Source organism: Aythya fuligula, chromosome 14, assembly GCF_009819795.1.
Source record: "Aythya fuligula isolate bAytFul2 chromosome 14, bAytFul2.pri, whole genome shotgun sequence".
In the NCBI taxonomy this organism is placed as follows: Eukaryota; Metazoa; Chordata; class Aves; order Anseriformes; family Anatidae; genus Aythya; species Aythya fuligula.
Genome location: NC_045572.1, coordinates 10,994,680 through 11,015,725, shown reverse-complemented (window position 1 = coordinate 11,015,725; position 21,046 = coordinate 10,994,680). Strand labels below are relative to the sequence as shown.

The 21,046-nt window shown below is 70.0% G+C and overlaps 3 protein-coding genes across 6 annotated transcripts in view; 1 reads left to right on the top strand and 2 right to left on the bottom strand.

Moving 5' to 3' along the window:
- Positions 1-774: 774 nt before the first annotated feature.
- On the top strand, positions 775-12,691 carry UNC5A (unc-5 netrin receptor A). The gene is made up of 16 exons (XM_032196936.1): positions 775-901; positions 8,137-8,358; positions 8,510-8,653; positions 8,747-8,850; positions 8,956-9,136; positions 9,251-9,418; positions 9,596-9,760; positions 9,854-10,042; positions 10,531-10,830; positions 10,943-11,030; positions 11,118-11,286; positions 11,396-11,629; positions 11,725-11,874; positions 11,974-12,138; positions 12,212-12,390; positions 12,526-12,691. The coding sequence occupies exons 1-16, from the start codon at positions 775-777 to the stop codon at positions 12,689-12,691; spliced, it is 2,751 nt and encodes a 916-aa protein (XP_032052827.1).
- Positions 12,692-13,189: 498 nt separating this feature from the next.
- On the bottom strand, positions 13,190-18,241 carry HK3 (hexokinase 3). The gene is made up of 20 exons (XM_032197135.1): positions 18,144-18,241; positions 17,830-18,024; positions 17,683-17,737; positions 17,431-17,593; positions 17,000-17,148; positions 16,779-16,898; positions 16,595-16,690; positions 16,394-16,493; positions 16,120-16,303; positions 15,818-15,973; positions 15,500-15,733; positions 15,114-15,418; positions 14,881-15,020; positions 14,654-14,773; positions 14,474-14,569; positions 14,264-14,363; positions 13,976-14,159; positions 13,748-13,903; positions 13,402-13,635; positions 13,190-13,325 (listed from the first exon to the last, which is right to left on the bottom strand). The coding sequence occupies exons 1-20, from the start codon at positions 18,239-18,241 to the stop codon at positions 13,190-13,192; spliced, it is 3,021 nt and encodes a 1,006-aa protein (XP_032053026.1).
- Positions 18,242-18,462: 221 nt separating this feature from the next.
- UIMC1 (ubiquitin interaction motif containing 1) overlaps positions 18,463-21,046 on the bottom strand; it is a 36,245-nt gene continuing 33,661 nt past the window's right edge. For 2 of the 4 annotated variants that reach the window (XM_032197230.1, XM_032197231.1), the window contains exons 11-13: positions 20,682-20,802; positions 19,150-19,213; positions 18,463-18,881 (exon numbers count right to left, since the gene is read on the bottom strand). In XM_032197230.1, the coding sequence (XP_032053121.1) occupies positions 18,625-18,881; positions 19,150-19,213; positions 20,682-20,802 (442 nt within the window). In that variant the 3' untranslated portion in view covers positions 18,463-18,624. Of the gene's footprint in view, positions 18,882-19,149; positions 19,214-20,681; positions 20,803-21,046 lie in introns of those variants that run through there. The other 2 variants (XM_032197232.1, XM_032197233.1) reach the window with 2 other exon arrangements.

Genomic DNA, 21,046 nt, shown 5'->3' with positions numbered 1-21,046 from the left:
GATGGCACCCGGTGCTTGTGTGGGGACAGTGTGGGGTGGTGGCAAGGTGGGGCCTCGCTGCCCGCTGGGTGCCCACGGGTGGCACGTGTCCCCTCAAAACAGTGTCCCCGGGTCTGTGACACCTCCAAGTGCAAGCTGGTGCTTGCTGGGGACACCCTGCACCCCAGTGTCTATGGGGGTGCCCGGTGGGCTAGGGGACCCCTGCCCATCACGGGGGGCAGCAGGGGCTGGGGGAGAGGGGAGCACAGGGGGCACAGTGGGGTCTGGGCACCGTGCGGGGAGGGGGGCGGCGAGCACAGCTCACCCCCGCTGGGAGCTCTGCCGCACCCGTGGGTGCCACCCGTGGGTGCCGTCCCCCGCAGGGATGCGGTGCAGGGGGAGGGCTGAGCCCACCCGTGCGTCCCCGGGCCGGGCAGCGCCGTGCCGGAGGGCGGCGCACGGGGCGGACAGCGGGGTGCCGAGCCGTGCCGAGCCGTGCCGAGCCGTGCCGGGGTGCGGGGCGGGGGCGGCCGTGCCCGCTCGGTGGCGGCGGCGGGGGCGCGCCCAGCTGTTGCGCCGTCCCTCCCGCGGGCGGGTCCGCGCTCGGCCGCCCCGCATTGGCGGCGCCGGGCGGAGCGGTGCGGGGCGGCGCGGCGCGGGCGGCAGCAGCGGCGGGGCCGGGGCCGGGGCCGGGGCCGGGGCCGGGGCCGGGGCCGGGGGCTCCATGGCCCGCTGAGGGCGCCGCGGAGCGCGGCCGCCTGCTCGCTCGGCCCGCAGCGCTCCGCGGGGCGCGCCATGGGTGCGCGGCCGCGCCGCCGCCGGGCCCCCGCCGCCTCCTCCGCCGCCGCCGCCGCCGCCGTCGTCGCCGCCGCGCCGGGACCGCTCGGCGCCCTGCTCGCCGCTGCCCTCCTGGCCGCCGCCGGTGAGTCCCCGGGCAAGGTCACCCCCGGGACGGCATCCCCGGGAGGGCAGCGAGGGGGGACCCCCCGGGATGGGTGCCCGGCCGGGTGTGGGGGTGCTAGGGGCTTAGGGGGGGTCCTCCCCTCTTGCCGCCGTGCCGTGCCGTGCCGTGCCGTGCCCGGTGCACGCTGCATCCCGATCCCCCCCCCCGGGCTGCGGAGCGCCGGGGCACCGCCTGGCCGCGGGGTGCCGGCTGGCCGGGCACGGGGATGGTGCTGTGCGCCCTGCCCCGAGCCGGGCACTGCCGCCCCCTCCCCACGCCCACGCGGGGCCGCACACGCGTGTCCCCCCCCCCCTACAACCGCCTCGCCCCCTTGGCTCCGCTCCCCGCCCCCCGCGGAGCCCGCAGTGGAGCTGCTCCGCGTGGGGGGTCCTCGCCCAGCGCGGGGGGTCCCCGTCTGCCCCGGCACCTGGCGGGACGCGGGGGACCGTGGCGGAGGGGACAGGGCTGCTGTCACCCCCGGGTGGGGATGGGGGGGCAGCTGGGGGGGCGCGGAATGGGGTGCGTGGGGCTGCGTCGGTGCTGGTGCAGCCGCGCACGGTCCGGAGCCCGCTGCGCCCCGTGCGCCCGCAGCCCCGGGGCCGGGACGCGGAGGGAGGAGGGGGAGCTGCCGTGCCGGGACCCCCCCCACGGCGGGCCGGGGGCTGCGGGGTGGGCGCGGGGGTGCCCGCGGTGGCGGCGGCTCCTGGCAGGTGTCACGTTAGCCTGGAAGTGGCGGCTGCAGACAAAGGACCGAGCAGGGGGAGGGGAGCTGCGCCCGAGCTGGACGTGCGCTCTGCTGGGGGCCCCGGGGCGGGGGGGGGGCTCCTATGCACCCTGGGGGTCCCGGCCACCACCCCTCCTGCCACCACTGCAGACGTCCCCTCGCCTGGCCTCGATGTGCCAAGCAGGCGCGGTGGCACCCGGGTGGGCTGAGCGGGTACGCACCCCAACGGCGTGGGGGGGCTGCAGCCCCCATGCTACCCGCACGTATCCTTCCTGGCTGGGCACCGCGGGGACCCTGCGCCCAGTGCTCCCAGCACGGCCCCGTCTGCAGAGGGACGCTGTGGGGCCGAGCACGCTGGGTGGCACGCTGCCCTCCTTGGGGTGCAGCCCCCGTGGGTGCAGGGCACCCCGTACGCAGGGTGCTGTGGGCACCAGCACCCAGCCGGGCGAGGAGCGGGGCTGTCCCCATGGTGACCCACAGACGGAGGGTGGTGGGACGGTGGGTGCGCCCCGTGCTGGGTGTGCAGAGGGAAAAATGGGGAGCCGGGGGGGGCGGCGGTGCCAGCGCTGGCTCGGGGCAGTGCGGTGCAGGAGCTCGCCCGCCGCTGCCTCTCGCTTGGCAGGCAGCTCACAGCCGGCCGCGGCGCGTCCGATCCCAGCCACCTGCACGGCTGCTGCTCGGCACAGACACGGTGGGGCTGGGCCTCGGTGCTCTGGGTGCTTCTCCAGCCCGGCACGGCACGGCACGGCACAGCATGGCACAGCATCCCTTCCCCAGGGATGCGAGGCACAGGTGCAGGACAGGGGAACGCAGGTGTCCGGGCAGGGGGCCCTGCCTGCAGCCGTGGAGCGCTGTCTCCGGACCTTGCTGGGCTCCCGGTGCCCGCAGGGATGGGCAGGAGCAGATCCACGGGCAGCAGGGTGCTGAGGGGCCAGGGCTGCACCGCGCAGCTGCTGCTCTGGTGGGTGGCAAGGACATGGGGCAGGATCCGTCCCTGGAGCTACCCTGGCCCATCACTGCCTGAGAACCCTTCCCTTTCCCCTTCCCCTTTGCATCTACAGCAGCTGGTGCTCACCCCCCAAATTCATCCAGGCCCTAGTGCATCCCCTGCCCCCAGGGCACATCCCCATCACACCGACATCCCTGGGGGCAACTGTGGGCTGGGGGCACGGCTCTTACCACGCATTGAGCCATGCAGTGCCGCCAGCTTCACCCGGCTTCCAGAGCCCCCCTGACTCCACAGGGCACCCCCAGACCACTGCACCCCATCCTCACAGCCCCCCCCAGCTCGCTGCATCCCAGGGCAGGCTCAGCAGCGGGGCGGGCAGCAGGGCAGGGCGCCGGGCAGGGCTGGCGCACGCGGGGCGGCCGGGAAGCTGCCGTGCCAGCTGTCAGCGCGAGCGCGGCAGACGCAGCCTGCCCAGGGCTGTTTGTTCTGGCTCGGTGCCACGTGGGGCTGGCACTACATCAAACCTGGCGGAGCCTGGCAGGTGCTTGCAGGAGGGGACCGGGGCGCTGCCGGTGCCTCTCGGGGCTCAGCACCTTCGCAGCCACCCCCGGCACCTCGCGGCCGTGAGCGCACCCAGGGTCCGGTGCCCCCCCGGGGTGATGGCACCGTGCGTGTCCCACCCTGCCCTGCACCCTCGGTGCCAGCACTGCTCCGGCTGTCGGCACCATCGCTGCTCCTGCAGGTCAAGTTTCTGCCCACCAGCAGCACGGGGTGGGCTGGCTCCACGCTGGGACCCCCTCCTGGCCACGGGTGGGGGGGCTCAGGCCCCAGCCCCCTCCTGGCCAGCCCTGGCTGCTCTCGATTGTGGCGTGCTGCGGCTGCTGGTCACAGCCGTGGGGCACGGAGCTGTGGGTGGGATGGGGCCGGACCCCGGCACCTGGGACCGTGGTGTGGCCAGAGGGGCCTTCCCCGGCCTCCCACCTGGCTCCCTCCCGCTGCGGCCGGGGACCCAGCGCTGAGGGTGACCTTGACGCTCCTCCCGGCAGGGACAGAGCGCGGTCAGAGCGTTTGTTCTTCACTGTCAATTAGAGGAGAGCCAGAAAAGCCGCTCGGCTCCCCCAGGCTGGGTCCCAACCCCACCACAGCCCGGACCAGCACAGCCCCCAGGCAGCGCATTGCACGGGCCCCTCTCCCTGTGCAGCGCTCCAATTGCTGCGTTTTGGGGCTGGCACGGCTTGGCACGGGTCCTGGCGGGGGGCTCGGTGGGCACCGGGGGCTGGCTGGGAGCAGAGCTCTGTGCTACGGAGTGGTGGGGCCGAGAGAGGCCCTGGGGTGCCCTGGGTGCCCAGCGCTGGCTGCAGGGGCTGGTGGCACCCAGAGCTGGTGGCACCCAGAGCTGGTCCGCAGGGAGGTGAGAGGCTGCTGCCCCCTGCTGCTTTGCTGGCACCCCGTTGTCCCCAAAACCTGGCCGTGGGGCGGCGTGTTGGAGGCGTGGGCATGCTTCGGACCACGCACCTCGGCAGCCCTGTTGGCGGGCGCCGGGGCGGCGCGAGGGTGCAGCCCGCGGAGCTGTGCCCGCGCTGGCACATGCTAATTGCATGTAATGGGGAGAGTGTTATCAGCTAAAATCCGTAATTAGGCAGTTCCATTGTCATGCAAACCCGCCTGACTAATTCATTCATAACAACCGCACGCTTAATCAGCGCCCAGACGCTGCCACGCGCTCGCCGGGAGCCGGGCACCCTGCGGCCCCCACGCAGCCGCTGCAGCGCCACGGGACGTGGCCGTGGGGCTGGCACCCGTGGGGGTGGCACCCGTGGGGCGCACGCCGGGGTCTCCCGTGGCCATCCTGTGGGGTGGTGCCAGGCACTGGGACGCTGGGACACGCTGTCGGGGAGTGGCACCGTGCCCGTGGCACACGGCCGTGCCCTGCAGCACTCGGGGACGCGTTGGCGCCCTGTGCCCGCTGTCCCTGCTGCCCGGGGCTTGCCGCACACCAGACTGGCCCGGAGCCGGGCTGCGCTGCCCGGCCTTGGCGTCCGACCCTGCTGGCTCGCTGCCCGGATGGAGCTGGCACCAGCACCCGGCTGGCATCTCCGCGCGGTGCCACCTCGGCACCCGCCAAAGGGGACCCCGTGCCCGGACTGCGTGGGGCGCACGGGGCTGGCACCCCCAGGCCCTCCTGGGCACGGCAGGACCGGCGTCCTCCGCCCCCCAGCGCCCGCCTTTCCCTCGTTTAGGCGGGCGCAATCAGCAGCAATTATTGCTTTAATTACCTGCTGCCGGGGCGCAGGCCGGGCGCCTGCGAAGTGCAAGGAAATCTTTCATTTTAATGGAGTGCCAGGCCTGGCGCGGGCCACGATTTATGGGGCTCCAGCTGGGGATTTAATTTGCCGGCTGCAATGCCCGCGGGGATGTGGGGAGGTCCCCAGGGGGGCGCAGCCGGCGGGGGCAGGGGCTGGCACCCAGGTTCCCACCCCACACGGTGCCATGGTGGCCGAGGGGCTGCGGGCAGGGGACGGGGGTGGCACGGCGAGCTGGTGGCACGGGGCCGGCGCTGCTGCGGCCGCCCGCGGGCAGGATCTCCTTGCCAAGAACACGCTGACCTTCCCCGCGTCTCCTCGCAGCAGGCACCGGCGTGCCGCGCTCAGCACCGCCGGGGAGCTCGGAACTGATGCTGGGAGCAGGATCAGTCCCTTGAGGAGCAGTGGGGCCAAGCTGGGCGGTGGGGGGCACGGCCCCGGGGTGGGGGCGTGATGGGTTCTGGCAGGGTCCCCTCCCCACTGGGGCACCCTGCAGTGTCACCCTGCCCAGTGGCTGCAGTGCACCCGGTGTTTGGTGCTGGGGGGCTCTGGCGCTACGTGGAGGGCCCCCAGGGGTGGCAGCACCTTGGGGGGGGGGCGCAGGGAGCAGGGGGGGCTGCGCGTGGCAGGGCCGGGAGCCCACATCCCCCCTGGGAGGGCAGGGGGTGGCCAGCCCCGCAGCACCCCCTCCACACCCCGAGTTTCCCCGGCACGCTGCCCCTTTGTTAGGCCCGCCGCTGCGCTCGTTAGCCCACGTGGGTGGGGGATAATTGATAATAAAGCCCCGCTTAATGCACTAGGTTTACCGGCGGTGATTTATCGGCGCTGGTAGCGCGCCGCCGTCCCAATTACCCGTTCCGCTGCCGAGACAGCGGCTGGCCGGGGCCGTGACGAGCGGGACCAGCACCCCCCTGTCCCCCCCCCGGTCCCCGTGTCCCCCACCCTCCTGAAGTTAGGCGGCTCCCTTTGCCAAGGTGACATAAGCATCTCGCCTGTTTCCATGGCGACGCAGCGGCAGGTGAGCGGCGAGGCCGCGCGGTGTGGGAGCCCGGCGCAGCGCCGCGTGGGGGGCCCGATGGTGCCCACGCTGCACGGGACGCCCACGGCGGGTGGGGTGGGGTGGGGTGGGGTGGGGTGCCCGCGGTCTGTGGGACGCCCGCAGGACGTGGGGGTGTCTGTGGTGTGCGTGGGGGGCACGCTGGGTTTGGGTGGCCGTGCTGTGGGGTGCCCGTGGTGCATCGGAGAGAGCCACGATGTGCTTGGGGTGCCCGTGGGGTTTGGGGGGGGCCCACAGCGTGGTCCCCCCGCTCCCTTGCCAGGGTTCCAGGCCAGCTCCGTCCCCCAGCCCTGCCCATGGCCGAAGACCATCAGTGCCTCGACTGGGTGACAGCGTGGTAGAGCCCCCCTGGTGCTCAGCACGGTGCTAAGCAGCAGGATGGTGTCCCTCTGGGGGGCTCCGGGGGTCTGCCGTGTGCTCAGTGCCCGTCCCACCCTGCCCTTGAGGCGCTGGTGGCCCCGCTGAGTGGGGAGCCGGGGTGGGGGGTCCTGACCATGCTGCACCCACCCATGGAGCTGCCGCCCCCCACCCCTCTTGTTGTCCACAACGGGCAGTGCCCAGCTCAGCACCCTCCGTGCTCATTCCGTGTGTGATTAAGGGCAGAGCCCTGGAGCGCCACGAGCCCATTAACCCACGTGCCAGCCGCAGCCCGGCAGCTTTATTGCTGTGAGAGCAACCCACTTAGCTCAGAAATAAAGCCTTTGGTGCTGGGTTGCCTTTCTGCCCATCGCAGGCCCCCCATCACAGCGTGGGGCCCCACGTGCCGGCACCCAGGGGTGCACAGGAAGGAGGCAGCAGCGCGATGGGTGCCGTGGGGTGAGCCACGGGGGCTGCAGTGACCCCGTCACCGCCGGCACGCGTCGGGGGGACACGCAGCCCCTGTCCGTGCCGTGACCCCCGCAGGCTGCAGCTGGGGGTGGGTGTCATTAAACCGGTGAAATATGAAATGCCTGTGTATCCCGGACAGGGGTTTTAATTAAATTAATTGCTAGCGACATTGTAAAAGTGCTGATGGGGTAATAACTGGCGCGTTATGGTGGCCGTTTATCTTCGCCGTGTAAATGAGCTGCTGCACCTTGCCCGTCCCGCTGGGCACCGCGGCCGGGCTTGCTCAGTGCCCGCTGCCTGGCCTGGGGGGGCCCGATCCGGCCGGGGGGGGGCAGCAGGGCACGGAGCCCCCCAGGAGACTCAGGCAGAGCCCAAGGGACGCCCATGTCCCCCGTGTCCCCGCTGTGCAGGCGGCGCTGCCCGGGTGGGCAGGGGGACCCCGGGGCTGGCGGCGAGTTGGGGGCACGGCGGGCACGCGGGGGGCGGCAGGCGGTTGCCAAACGAAGGCACTTAATTACTGCGCATTCCATCCCATTTAATTGCTTATTAAATCCTAACCAGCCAATTAGCAGCAGCAATTACAGCTTCATTCAGTGACACAATCGCTATTTTATCGTTTGTTAATCAAATGCTTATTTAGGGCCCTGTTTTATTAACTCTTTCCACAGCGGGCGCCTGTGCGGGGCGGGAGGAGCGGGGGCGCCGGCTGCGGGGGCAGGCGGCCGCCTGCAGGGCTGGGGGACACGGCCACCACCACGTGCCACGTCCCCAGTGCTGCTGTCCCCACACCGTCCTGTCCTTGGGGTGGCTCCCACAGCCCCCAAGGCAATGCCAAGGGATGCTCAGCCCCACCAGGGATCAACCTGCATGGCCTGACCCATCCTCACCACCCTGGGGACACTTGGGGACGGCCACCCCCCGTGTGCCAGCTCCTGGGAAGTGACACAGGACGTGGCATGCCACCGTGTCACCCTACACCGTGTCCCTGTGGCACGGCAGTGGGGTGCGCACCCCGCTGGCTCCCACCTCGCCGGGATGCAGCGGGGCAGGATGCGGCCCCTGCGGCGTGCAGGGGAAGGGGGGCAGCGGGCGCCTGCAGCGCCCCGGGAGGAGTGAGCGATGTCCCTTATTGGTCACACTACATTTCCTTTTCATTAGCACTAAGTGCGGACATGAGGGATCGGCGCGGGTTCAGTGGGCGCAGCCGCCGCGCTGCTCCTCTCGCTGATGGATGGTGGGGCCGGGGGGGGGGGGCTGCTGGGGCTGCCGCAGTGCTGGCGGCGGGGGGAGGCGGCCGCGGGGCTTGGGGTCACCGGTGGCCGCGGAGGTGGCCGAGCCCCCGTGTCCCTGCAGGTGCTCAGCAGAGCGCGACCGTGGCCACCCCCGTGTCCGGTGCGTCCCCGGACCTGCTGCCCCGCTTCCTGCTGGAGCCCGAGGACGTGTACATTGTGAAGAACAAGCCGGTGAGCCTGGCCTGCCGGGCCACCCCCGCCACCCAGATCTACTTCAAGTGCAACGGCGAGTGGGTGCACCAGGGCGACCACGTCACGCAGCACAGCACCGACCGCAGCACTGGTGAGCGCCGGCTCAGCCGCCGTGGCTCCTGGCGGCAGCCGCGGTCGCGGGGAGCCACGCGCGTCCCTTTTGGGGGTTGCACGGGGCTGGGGACCCGTGGGGAGCTTTCCTGGGTGGCCAGTGCTCACGTGCTGCCTCCCGTCCCTCCCAGGGCTGCCCGTGATGGAGGTGCGCATCGAGATCACCCGCCAGCAAGTGGAGAAGATCTTCGGGCTGGAGGAGTACTGGTGCCAGTGCGTGGCATGGAGCTCCTCCGGCACCACCAAGAGCCAGAAGGCCTTTGTGCGCATCGCCTGTGAGTGTTCGGGGCCGCCCCGGCGGGTCCCCAGGCAGGGCAGGGCACACGGGGTGCTGGCCCCTATAACGGGGTGCTGCGCCCCCCCCCCAGATCTGCGCAAGAACTTCGAGCAGGAGCCGACGGCCAGGGAGGTCTCCATCGAGCAGGGCATCGTGCTGCCGTGCCGCCCCCCCGAGGGCATCCCCCCCGCCGAGGTGAGCCACGGGACGAGGCATCGGGGGCCAACGCGTGCCCTTTCCTTGTGGGGATGCCGTGGGTGCTCCCCGAACGGGCTCCCAGCGACGTCCCCGTGCCCACAGGTGGAGTGGCTGCGCAACGAGGAGCTGGTGGACCCAGCGCTGGACGCCAACGTCTACGTGACGCCGGAGCACAGCCTGGTGCTGCGGCAAGCCCGCCTGGCCGACACCGCCAACTACACCTGCGTGGCCAAAAACATCGTGGCTCGCCGCCGCAGCGCCTCGGCCGCCATCACCGTCTACGGTACGGCCCCGCCGCGCTGCCCCCTCACCCCGCTGTGCCACCCCGATGTCACTGTCCCCGTCCCCCGGCGTCCCCCCCGGCCCGGCGGGCGCTGACGGGTCGCTCTCCACCCAGTGAACGGCGGCTGGTCGACGTGGACGCAGTGGTCGGGCTGCAGCACCAGCTGCGGACGGGGCTGGCAGAAGCGGAGCCGGACTTGCACCAACCCCACGCCCCTCAACGGGGGGGCTTTCTGTGAGGGCCAAAACGTGCAGAAAAGCGCCTGCACCACCCTCTGCCCAGGTACCCGCCGTGCCCGCGGCACCGCCTGCGCCCCACTGCACCCAGCGTCGCGCCCACCCCGCTCGTCTCGTCCTCCCACCCCCCGTGTGTGTGTCCGTCTGTCCGTCCCGGCCCCAGGGCAGGGGAAGGGGTGCTGGGGGGGTGCCGGCGAGGCGCTGATCCCTGCTGTGCCCACAGTGGATGGAGCCTGGTCGGAGTGGAGCAAGTGGTCGGTGTGCGGGACCGAGTGCACGCACTGGCGGAGCCGCGAGTGCTCGGAGCCCGCGCCACGCAACGGGGGCCAGGAGTGCCACGGCGCCGAGCTGGAGACCCGCAACTGCACCTCCGAGCTCTGCAGCCCCGGTGAGTGCCATGGGGGGGGGAGGGCGCACCGAGGGACGGGGGAACGGGGACGCGGAGCTGCACCCCTGGGTGCTGACGCCCTGCCCCGCGCAGCCGCCCAGGGCGCTGAGGACATGGCGCTGTACGTGGGGCTGATCGCCGTGGCCGTGTGCCTGGTGCTGCTGCTGCTGGTGGGCGTGCTGGTGTACTGCCGCAAGAAGGGGGGCCTGGACGCCGACGTGGCCGACTCCTCCATCCTCACCGCTGGCTTCCAGCCCGTCAGCATCAAGCCCAGCAAGGCGGGTGAGCAAGGCGGGCGTGCTGGGACACGGCGTGCCCTGCTCCCTGGGGTGGCAGTTTCCTGGGGTAGGGCTCTGGGGAGGGACTGTGTGCACCGTGTCTCCCTGGGTAGGAGCTCTGTGCCCCCTGGGGTCTCTGGAAAGTGTCCATGTGTCTCTGCTGCTGGGATAGGGGCGCTGTTATAGGGTCTCTGGTGGTGGGTCAGTGCTTTGTATCCCATAGGGCCCCTGGCTGTGGGTAGGGGGCTCTGCATCCCAGAGGGTTCCTGGGCACAGGGTTGGCGCTGGGTGCTCCTTGGACCCCCGGGGGTGGCTGCGCCCTGTAGGGTCTGTGCTGTGGGGTCAGGGGCTTGATACATTTTGGAGCCCTGTGGGTGGCTGCGCCCCATCAGATCCTTCCCGTGGGGTTGGGGCCGTGCCCCCCACGGCCCCCGGGACGGCTGCACCCGGACACGAGGGCAGCAGCACCACGGCCCCCGCTCTGTGCCGCAGACAACCCCAGCCTGCTCACCATCCAGCCCGACCTCAGCACGGCCACCATGACCTACCAGGGCTCGCTGTGCCCGCGCCAGGACGGCCCCGCCAAGCTCCAGCTGCCCAACGGGCACCTGCTGAGCCCGCTGGGCGCCGGCCGGCACACGCTGCACCACAGCTCGCCCGCCGCCGAGGGCGCCGACTTCGTGGCCCGGCTCTCCACCCAGAGCTATTTCCGCTCCCTGCCCCGCGGCAACACCAACATGGCCTACGGCACCTTCAACTTCTTGGGGGGGCGCCTCATGATCCCCAACACAGGTACAGTGGGGGCCGGGGGGGCCGCCCGGTGGCTGCGTCGCCCCACGGGGTGCAGGGCTGGGGGGGGCTCAGCCTGCTGCCTGCCTTCCCCCATCACCACCACCACCACCAGGCATCAGCTTGCTGATCCCACCCGATGCCATCCCGCGGGGGAAGATCTACGAGGTCTACCTGACGCTGCACAAGCATGAGGAGGTGAGGTAGGTGCCGGGGCCGCCGGGTATCAGGGCTGCGGGGGTGCCGGCTATGTTCATCCCCCCATAAAACCTCCTGTGTCCCTCCCCCAGGCTGCCCCTAGCCGGCTGCCAGACGCTGCTGAGCCCCATCGTCAGCTGCGGCCCCCCCGGCGTCCTCCTCACGCGCCCCGCCATCCTGGCCATGGGGCACTGCGTGGAGGCCAGCGCTGAGAACTGGAGCCTGCGGCTGAAGAAGCAGTCGTGCGAGGGCACGTGGGAGGTGAGCACCCCGCCAGATGTGGTAGTGATGGGGAGGAGGACCCCCCACGCACACAGTGGGGGCTTTTTTTTTTTTTTTGGCGTGGGGGCTGCATCTGCCGGTGCCGCAGGACGTGCTGCAGCTGGGCGCGGAGCCGTGCACGGAGCTGTACTACTGCCAGCTGGAGGCGCAGGCCTGCTACATCTTCACGGAGCAGCTGGGGCGCTTCGCCCTGGTCGGGGAGTCCCTCAGCATGGCGGCCTCCAAGCGCCTCAAGCTGGTCCTGTTCGCGCCCGCCGCCTGCCCCTCGCTGGAGTACAACATCCGCGTCTACTGCCTCAGCGACACCCAGGACGCGCTCAAGGTACCGGGGCTCCCCGCCCTGTGCCGGGATTTGTTTTTGGGGGGAGGTTCGGGGGGTCTGTGCCCCACTGCCCGACCTCCTGCCCACGCCACCAGGAGGTGATCCAGCTGGAGAAGCAGATGGGGGGGCAGCTGATCGGGGCCCCCCGCGTGCTGCACTTCAAGGACAGCTACCACAACCTGCGCCTCTCCATCCACGACATGCCCAGCTCGCTCTGGAAGAGCAAGCTGCTCGCCAGCTACCAGGTAAGGGGAACAGGGTGGGAGGCAGGTCCTGGTTTTGGCACCCGGGGGAAGGTTGGGGGGGGGGTCCCCGCTGCCGTGACCGCCCTCGCCCCGCCGCAGGAAATCCCCTTCTACCACATCTGGAGCGGGCTGCAGCCCTACCTGCACTGCACCTTCACCCTGGAGCGCCTCAGCCCCAGCACCTGCGAGCTGGCCTGCAAGATCTGGATCTGGCAGGTGGAGGGCGACGGGCAGAGCTTCACCATCAACTTCAACATCGCCAAGGTGAGGGCAGGGCGGGGGGAACCCCCCCAGCACCCCTGGGACGAGCTCACCCCCATGCTGCTCTCCCCTGCAGGACACGAGGTTTTCGGACTGGCTGGTCCCCGACAGCGAGGTGGGCTCCCCGGCCCTGGTGGGTCCCAGTGCCTTCAAGATCCCCTTCCTCATCCGCCAGAAGATCATCAGCAGCCTGGACACGCCGTGCGCCCGGGGAGCCGACTGGAGGACGCTGGCCCAAAAACTCAACCTCGACAGGTGCCGTGGGGATGGGGACTGGGACAGGGGGGTGTCCGGCCTCATCCTGCACCCGTGGCACCCCTGGGAGCGGGGTGATGCTGACAGTGAGTTGTCCCTGTTCCTGTACCCTGACACCGTCCCTCTGCCCCGCAGCCATCTCAGCTTCTATGCCTCCAAGCCCAGCCCCACGGCCATGATCCTCAACCTGTGGGAGGCGCGGCACTTCCCCAACGGCAACCTCTCGCAGCTGGCCGCCGCCGTGGCCGAGGTGGGCAAGCAGGACGGTGCCCTCTTCGCCGTGTCCGAGGCCGAGTGCTGAGCCGCGGCGAGGCCCCGGCCCCTCTCCTGGGGACCGTGGGGCAGGAGGGGGCCCCGGCCGGCCCCTGGGCCCCGCTGCCCCACGGCTCCCGGCCCGTGCCCGCCGGGAGGGCTGCCCGTGGCTGTGGCCGTGGGTGCCAGGCTCGGCGCGGGGCCGGGGTGCGTGCGGGCGCTGGGTTGTGCGTGGTGCGTGCGGTGCCGTCGTGCTGTCTCCGCCCGGGGCTGGGCGGCCCCGGGCCCCGTGCCGTGTTGTGTAAAGACCGTTTTTTTAATTCTGTATTAAGTGCATTCAAGTATTTACACTTGGCCTTATGTACATAGCGGTGCCGCGGGCGGGGGGTCTGGCGGACGTGAATGTAAATAAATTCGATATATATTGCTACGTGCGGCTCTGCCCGGCCGTGCGCGGTGCCCCCCCAGCCCCCTGCCCTCACCCCAGGACTCAGAGGTGCGGAGCCAAGTGCTTTATTGGGGGGCGAGGAGGAGGCCGGGGCTGTCCCTAGGGGCTGGGCTCCCGGCACGCCACGGCCGCCACGAGCGCGGCGCCTTTCCCTGAGCCGTCCTCCGACTGCAGGAAGGTGACGGCGCAGTTGGGCGCGAGGTCCTGCAGCATCTGCTGGAGGTTGTGGGAGAAGCTGCGGGGAGAGGACGAGGCGGCTGAGCACCAGCAGGGCGGCCCCGTGCCCCCAACCCCTTACCCGGGGCACTCACTGCGGGTGCATCTTGTACAAGGTGCCGTCCACCCCCACGGTGACGGCCAGCTGGGCCAGGCCCCGGTTCTCCCGCATCTTCTCCACCACGGCGGCCAGGCCGGCGGCGCAGAGCTGGGCTGCCCGCAGGGACACGGTCTGGCACACCTCGCGCACCAGCACGCTGTCCTCGAAGCTGGCGTCCAGCTCCAGGTCCCTCAGGATGTCCTGCACGTGCTGCAGGGCCAGCCCGTCGCTGCCCCGGGGCAGGGCCACGGTTAGCATCGCCGTCACCATCCCACCATGTGGGGTGGAGGTGGCGGCACCCCGCGCCCCTCAGCCCTGACACGAGGGCTGCCCGCACTCACGTCTCGATGGTGGAGAGGAACTTGGTCTGGAAGATGTCCTTGGTCTGGAGCTTGAGCGAGGGCTTGCCGCGGAACAGGAGCTGTTTGTCCACCATCGCCAGCAGGATGTGGCGCACGATCTCGCCCAGGTACATGCCGCTGATGAGCTTCTCAAACCTGCCCCAGGCACAGCCCCGGCTGCCTTACTGCCCCCCCCGGAGCCCTGCCCACGCCAGGCCCCTCGCCCACCTCTGCTTGCCCGCGTTGATGGTCTTCTCGTCCACCATCCGGTCGAAGGTGGTGAAGATGTCGTCCAGGCAGCCATTGTCCCCGAAGGCCCCCCACTCCATGTTGATGCACATGCGGCCTTCCTCCCCCTCCACGGTGCCCACGTTCTTCCTCTCCTCCATGTAGCAGGCGTTGGTCCCCGTCCCTGCAGCCCAGCGCCGCTGTCACCCCCCAGACCAAGCCCCAGCAGCGCCTGGAGAGCTAGGGCAAGGAACGGGAGAGACCCCCGGGTGCAGAGGTGCCCCTCACCCACGATGAGGCCGATTTCACATCTGGGGTCGTCGTAGCCGCAGGCCATCATGGTTCCCACGGTGTCGTTCACCACGGCCACCACCTTCAGCGCCAGGTGCTGCGGGCAGGAGATGGGGACATGTAGCTTGGTGGCACCCGGTGGGCTCCTGCTGTCACCAGCGGTGTGGCACCGGGGGGTGAGGGGAGGGGTCCCCAGCCCTTCCCCACCTGTTTGCGCTGTGCAGCCTCTCTCAGCAGCTGGACCACGTCCTGCCCCACGCAGCCCGAGGCGCTGAAGCCTTTGGTCCAGGTCAGCAGCACGGCCTGGAAGAGAAACAGGAGCAGGGGCCAGGCTGCATCGCACCCGGGGACCCTTCCCATCCCGCGGGGCCAGCGCCGCCCCCTCACCTTATCCAGGCCCAGCTGCTGGCAGGGGAAGGAGAAGGTGAAGCCGAGGGGCAGGACCTGCTCCATCAGGTTCTGCTTGGTCTGGAAGTCCATGATGCACTCGATGATGTGGTCGAAGAGCTGCGGAGAGGGTCTGCGGTCAGGCTGCAGCGACGCAGGGGGGGCTGTCCCCAGGCACAGGCAGCCCTGGGGCAATTCCCAGCCCTCGCCCGGTGCCGGAGCCTCACCGCCTCGCCGGTGCCCTGCATGATGGACGTTGGGACGACATAGATCTCACTGGCCATGTGGATGCCTTCCTGCATCACACGCACCACCAGCACGCGGAAGTTGGTCCCCCCCAGGTCCAGCGCCAGAAAGTCGCCTCTCTCTGCGGGGAGCACACCCGGGGGGGGGCGTGAGCGGGGCCAGAGACCCCCCTCTCCCCTCCAAGGGGCTCATTTCCCCGCGCCCTGTCCCTCACCGGTGCCGTCGGGCGTGTTGCAGACGTAGGTGGGCAGCATGCGGACGGAGGCGTCGGCGTTGCTGTCCCGGCCCAGCCCGCGCTCCATCTCCTGCCTCATCAGCCCCTGGACGCGCTCCAGGTCGGCGCGGCTGAGCCGCAGCGGGGCCAGCAGCTGCTCCACCTCGTGGCGCTGGGTCAACATGCGCTGGGCCACCGCCGTCACCATGGCCACCCCCAGCCCGTTGGTGTCCGCCGAGGGCACCAGGGTGGCCGCGCACTCGGGGGCCAGCAGCCCCGCCACGCTCTGCAGGATCTCCCCAAACCTAGAGGAGGATAAAGGCCGGGCTTGAGGCATCCCGAGGGGCGTCCTCCCCAGCCAGGAGCCCCGTGTGTCCCCCCCGTACCTGGCGTGGGCGCGGTACAGCTCGCCGTCCACCCCCACGTTGACCACCAGCCGCTCCAGCTCCCGGCTGCGGCACATGAGGCTGAGGATGGCGGCCAGCCCCGTGGCGCTGAGCGCGGCGGCGCGGCTCACCACCGCCCGGCAGATCTGCTGCACCCGGCAGCAGTCCCGCTCGCTCGGCTGCAGCCCCAGGGCCTCCAGCGCGCTCCTCGCCTTGGCCATGCCCGTCTCGTTGCTGCAAGGCAGAGCACTCAAGGGGCTGCCCGCTCGCGGCCGGGGGCACCCACCCATCAGGCCTCCCCGGCCACCGGCCACTCACTCCATGATCTCCAGGACTTGCTGGGTCTTGAACGCGCCCTTGCTCCCCAGGGCGGAGGTGCTGGCCCCGACGAAAAGCGCTTGCTCAGTGGCCAGCATGAGCATGGCGTGCCGGACGATCTCCCCCAGGTAGAGGCCGCCCACCATCTTCTCAAACCTGCGTGCGGCGGGAGTCAGCCCCCTCCCCAGCACAGCCCCGCCACCCCCAGCCCTCTCAGAGCACCACGGGGGGGTCCGTTCTCTCCTGCTGGCGTCCCCATCGCTCCGAGGAGACCCCCGGGACCCCCCCCTCCCTCGCTGCACCTCCTCTCCCCGGGGTTGGAGGACTCCTGGTCCACGCGGTGGTCGTAGGGGGTGAGCACGTCACTGAGGGCGCCGTCGTCCCCGAAGCAGCCCCACTCGCTGTTGACGCACATCCTGCCGTTGTTCTCCTCCACCACCTCCACCAGCTGCGCCTCGGCCATGAAGCAGCTGTTGGTGCCCGTGCCTGGGGGGGTGGGAGCGAGGTGGGGGGGTGCTGAGCGCCGACGCAGCCCCCCCGGCAGCGCCGTGCCGCGCCGCGCCACCCGCTGCTCACCCATCACCAGGGCGATCTCGCAGGGCTTCCCCCCCCAGCTGCTCGCCATCATGGTGCCCACGGTGTCGTTGAGCAGGGCGATGACTTCCACGTGGTAGAGCTGGCGGGGAGCAGGGCTCGGTCAGCTCCATCCCCAGGGGGGCAGCCCCCAGGCTGGACGGGACCCTCGCCCGGCGCCCCACGGCCCCCCCCCCACCCCACCTCCAGCTTGTTGATGGCTGCCTGCAGCAGCTGCACCACGTCCTTGCCCTCCACGTCGCTGCACTGGAAGCCCTTGGACCAGGAGATGAGCTCGGCCTGCACAGAGCACGGGGACGAGCTGTTGATATTCGGCCCGGGGGTGTCTCTGTCCCCCCCCCCCCCCCCGGCGAGCTGCCCCGCTCACCTTGCCCAGCCCTGTCTGCCTGCAGCTGAACGGGAAGACGAAGCCCACGGGGAGGCGATGCTGGGGGTTGCCGATTTCCTCCAGGAACTTTTGCACGCATTGGGCGATGAAGTCAAAGAGCTGCGAAGGCAGCGGGTGAGCAGCTGCCCCCCTGCCCCAGCACCCCGGGGTGCAGGAGGTGGTCGGAGCCCCGTGGTGCCGTGAGCCCCCCCACCCCGTACCGCTTCCCCGGTGCCCTGCAGCATGTCCGCTGGCAGCTCGAAGATCTTGTACATCAGCTGGGGGCTCTGGTTTCCGTCGCCCAGCAGGGTCACGAACAGGGTGCGGACGTGGCTCTGGCACAGCTCCACCACCATGAGGTCGCCCTTCTCTACAGGGCAGCGGTGGCAGCGTCGGGCAGAGACCAGCCCCCGATCTGCCCCTCGCCCTGTCCCAGTGACGCCCACCCCCGGGAAGCAGCAATTCCCCTCCTGAAATCACCGCAGGGCCCCAGGGAGCCGGCTCCTGGCCTCTGTCCCCACGCAGGGGCAGCTCCCAGAGCCCACAACCAGCCCGAGGAGGGGATTCCTGCGGGACCCTTCCCTGGCACCGCGGTGAGGGGTGCAGGACTGTGTTCAGCACAGCAGCACGTCCCCCCGCCGGGCTGCCTCACCGGTGCCGTCAGGCGTGGAGCAGATGAAGGTGGGCAGCATGTGCACAGTGGCTTGTGCGTGCGTCTCTTGGCTCAGCCCCTTCTCCATGGCCTCCAGCATGCGGCACTTCACCGCCTGCAGCTTCTCCAGCGAGAGGGTGAGCGACAGCAGCGCCCGTTGCACCTGGGGACAGCGGGTCAGGGCAGGCCGGCAGGACGGAGGGGACAGGGGACACCACACCTTGGGCACAGAGAGGCAGGGACGGGCCTTACCGGCGTGCAGGAGGGGACGTTGTCCTGGTGTCCGAACTGGAAGCTCCCCGGGGCCCTGCGTGGAGGGAGGTGGCGTCACCCACCGAGCCCCCGGCCGTGCCGCAGCAGCATGGCCGGAGGGACCTGATCCCAGCCGGGCCTCCCCACCTCCCCTCCGCGTCCCTGCCACAGGGGGCCGAGGTCTGGGCAGCGTCGTGGCTGGGCAGCGTCGTGCCGCCGTCGCGACCGGGCAGCCGGGGGTAGAGGGCACAGCTGTGCCCCACGATGGCGATGGCGCAGAGGCTGTCCTCGAGGCCGGGCACCGCCGAAGGCTGCTGCCCCCACATCATCATGCCCACGCACCTGCAAGAGGCCGGAGGCTGGTCTCTGCCCGGGGAGGGGATGTTTAAAAGCAGGGTGGGGGGGCCCAGCTCTCTCTCCCCGCTTCCCACCCCACAGCCCTGACCCCACGGCACCCTCACCGGTTGATGGGGGGCAGGCGGCCCCTCTCCCCGCGGGGGCTCCACGGGGCCCTGCCTCCACGGCTGGGCTGGGAGCCGGGGCGCCCGGGGTTGGACATGGCAGCGGGCAGGGGGCACCCGTTGGTGGCACTCTGGGTGTGCTGTGGGGGGGTGGAACCGTTGGTAACGCCGCTGCCCCGGCAACAGAAGCAGAACTCGCCCCCAGGAGCGGGCCCATGGGTGCTGCAATAGGGGACTGGGGGGGGGTCCGGCCCTGGGGTCCCGCTCGGCGCCCCGCTCCCCCGAGAAGGACGGCACGGCTGCTGCGGGTTTGCTGCAGTTTCATAAAAACATACATAAATATATTTCGGTTTCTTTAACAGGGAGCGAAGCCGCGCAGGCACCTATAAAACACAGTCACTGCTCCGCCCGGCGCTCCCGGCTCGGCTCGCGGCGTAGAAAAATGTATAAAAGAGGGGTGTGGGAGCAGCGGGAGCAGCCCTCAGAACTTGTGCTTCCTCCGGCGGCAGGCTCGGGGCTGCTGCTGGCTGCCCGAGGGGTGCGCCGAGCGCGGCGCCGAGTCCAGGGAGCAGCCCGGGGCGGGTGGCACCGCGGAGATGCCAAAAGGGAGGCGCGGGAGGGAGCTGGCGCTGTCCCCGGCCGCCTCGTTCTCCTCCTCTTCCTCCTCGGCGCGGGCTGGGAGCACGGGAGGGGAGCATCGGCCTCCTAGTCCAGCGAGGGGGGTCCCCGCATCAGCACCTGCGAGGAGAGGGCACGTCAGCACCTGTGGGGGCAGCACCCTGACACCCTCCCCAAGACCTTGGTGACATGGAGCTGGGCTGTGCCATCACCGGCACGTCTTGGGCTGTGCCACAGGTCTGTGGGGCTCCCGAGGGGGTCCAACAGCCCCCTATAAGCAGGCTCCTTCAGCAGGAACATGGTGCCTGCACAGCCCGAGCTGACACCCCAAAGGCCCAAAAGGGGAGGTCCAGCAGCCCTCATCCCAGCACAAAAAGCAGCTTCCCACCTGCAGACTTGCTCTCCGAGAGCTCCAGCATGCTGAGGAGTCCCCTCTCGTGCCTTCCCACAACCTGCCAAGGGAGAGGAGAACACTGTCACAGCGCTGTCGTGAAGGAAGCTGTCTGGGCACAGACACCGGGGCAGCTTTGGGGCCAGTTAATGGAGCAGAGCCCGGTAAGAAGGGAGCCCAGGGGCAGGAAGCCACCCCCAAGCCCAGTGAGCAAGCACGGGGCTGTACGGGGCTATCTGGGCACCAAAATCTTTGCCACATCTCAGGCACATCCCCCAGGCACCGTGCCTTTTGAGGCTTTGTCCTGCTCCGTGGATGGGGCTTGATGCTGTTGGGAAGAGCCTTCCTGCACGGCACAGCCAGACGAGGAGCGCACATCTCGTGCCCTCTCAGGCTCAGGAAGGTGTGACCACACAGACCAAGGGAAGGGCACTCAGCCTGCCTGCAAAGTCCCCCCTCCTGACGGTTCCCTGCCCCAGAAGGCACTGGCATCCCAGCTGCAGGGCTGGAGTTGCCAAGCACCCCAAAACGGGCCGTGGCAGGAACCCCATGCTACCAGCAAGAAGCTCCCCAACGGCCCAGAACCCTGATCTGCTCCCCCCTCAGCACGAGGCAGAGCCGGAGGAAACCCAGAGCCTTTCGAGCCACCTGTAGGGTCGCCCACCCCCAGCCCTTTCCCACAGGGACAGAGTCAAACGGCCCCCACGGAGCCGGTGACACGCAGGAGCAGCCGTGCCCCGCAGCTCCCCGAGCCACGCAGCGCTTGGCTGTGTCCCAGCCAAAACCATCAACCAGAAATCTCATCATTTGCATCTGAATCCCCAAAGGGCTGAGGCCTGTGATGGATTTAAGGGATTATAGGAAACTAAGACATCATGTTGCATCTTCACGCTGAGAATCATTTCTGAGCGCCGGCAAAGCTCAGGCACGAGGGCTCTGCCCACAGGAGCCAGCGGGAAGGCCCAGAAGACCCTTCCCCATGCTCCCCCCAGACCACCACGAGCAGGACAATGCCCGGTGGGGGCCAAAACCTGGTAGGTGACTGTGCCCCAGCTGCTCCCTGTGCTCCTGCCACGTCCCCCCAGCGGGCACAACTCCCCGTGCTCACTCCCCTGGGATGCTCCAGGCACGGAGCGGCTCCCCCCGGCTTCGGCTCCAAACCTTCCCCGAGGGAAGGGGCCGGTGGATGGAGTCAGATGCTCCTGTCACCCTGACACCGCCCTCCGCGGCATCTCTATTCAGCCGAGGGAGGCTGCAGGAGCGAGGCGCGCCGCCTGGCAGCGGGACAGGCTGGCTGCCTGCCCGCTGGAGAGGTTACTGGCAGCGCCGCCAGATTAGCTCACCCCTGGGACCGGTCCACGCTCTCGCAGGAAGGCAGCAAGCTCTCTGGCCAGGGCTACCACGCGCAGGGCCAGGCAATCCCGTGCCAGGACAGCTCATCCCACGGCCCAAGGAAAGGGCTCCTGCTGGCGACCCGGCCCCGAACCCAGCGCAAAGCAAAGGAGACGGTCTGCGGGGTCGCCCCTCACCTTGGCGCTTCGCAGCCTCCTGGTTCCCTGAGCTTGCCTAGCAGCCTGGAGGCAGCTGTCCACGTGCCTCTGATACTGCAGCAGTGGCACCAGTGACTTACAGAGGTAGCACTTCTCACACCTGCCAGGCACGAAAGGACAGAGCACCGCGTTAGGATTCGCCCTGCGCCGGGCTCCCGGCCACCGGATCGGGACCGAGCAGCGGGGTCAGGCCAGCGCCGAGCACAAAGCCTGAGCGATTATCAGTTTTCCCTGCCTGCTCCTCTGTCTCCTGCTGCTGCAGCAGCGGGACGGTAATCAAATCTGCTCATCTAACTATCTCAACCGCTGCTGATTTCTCCCCAGACATAAAGCACCCTGTCAAA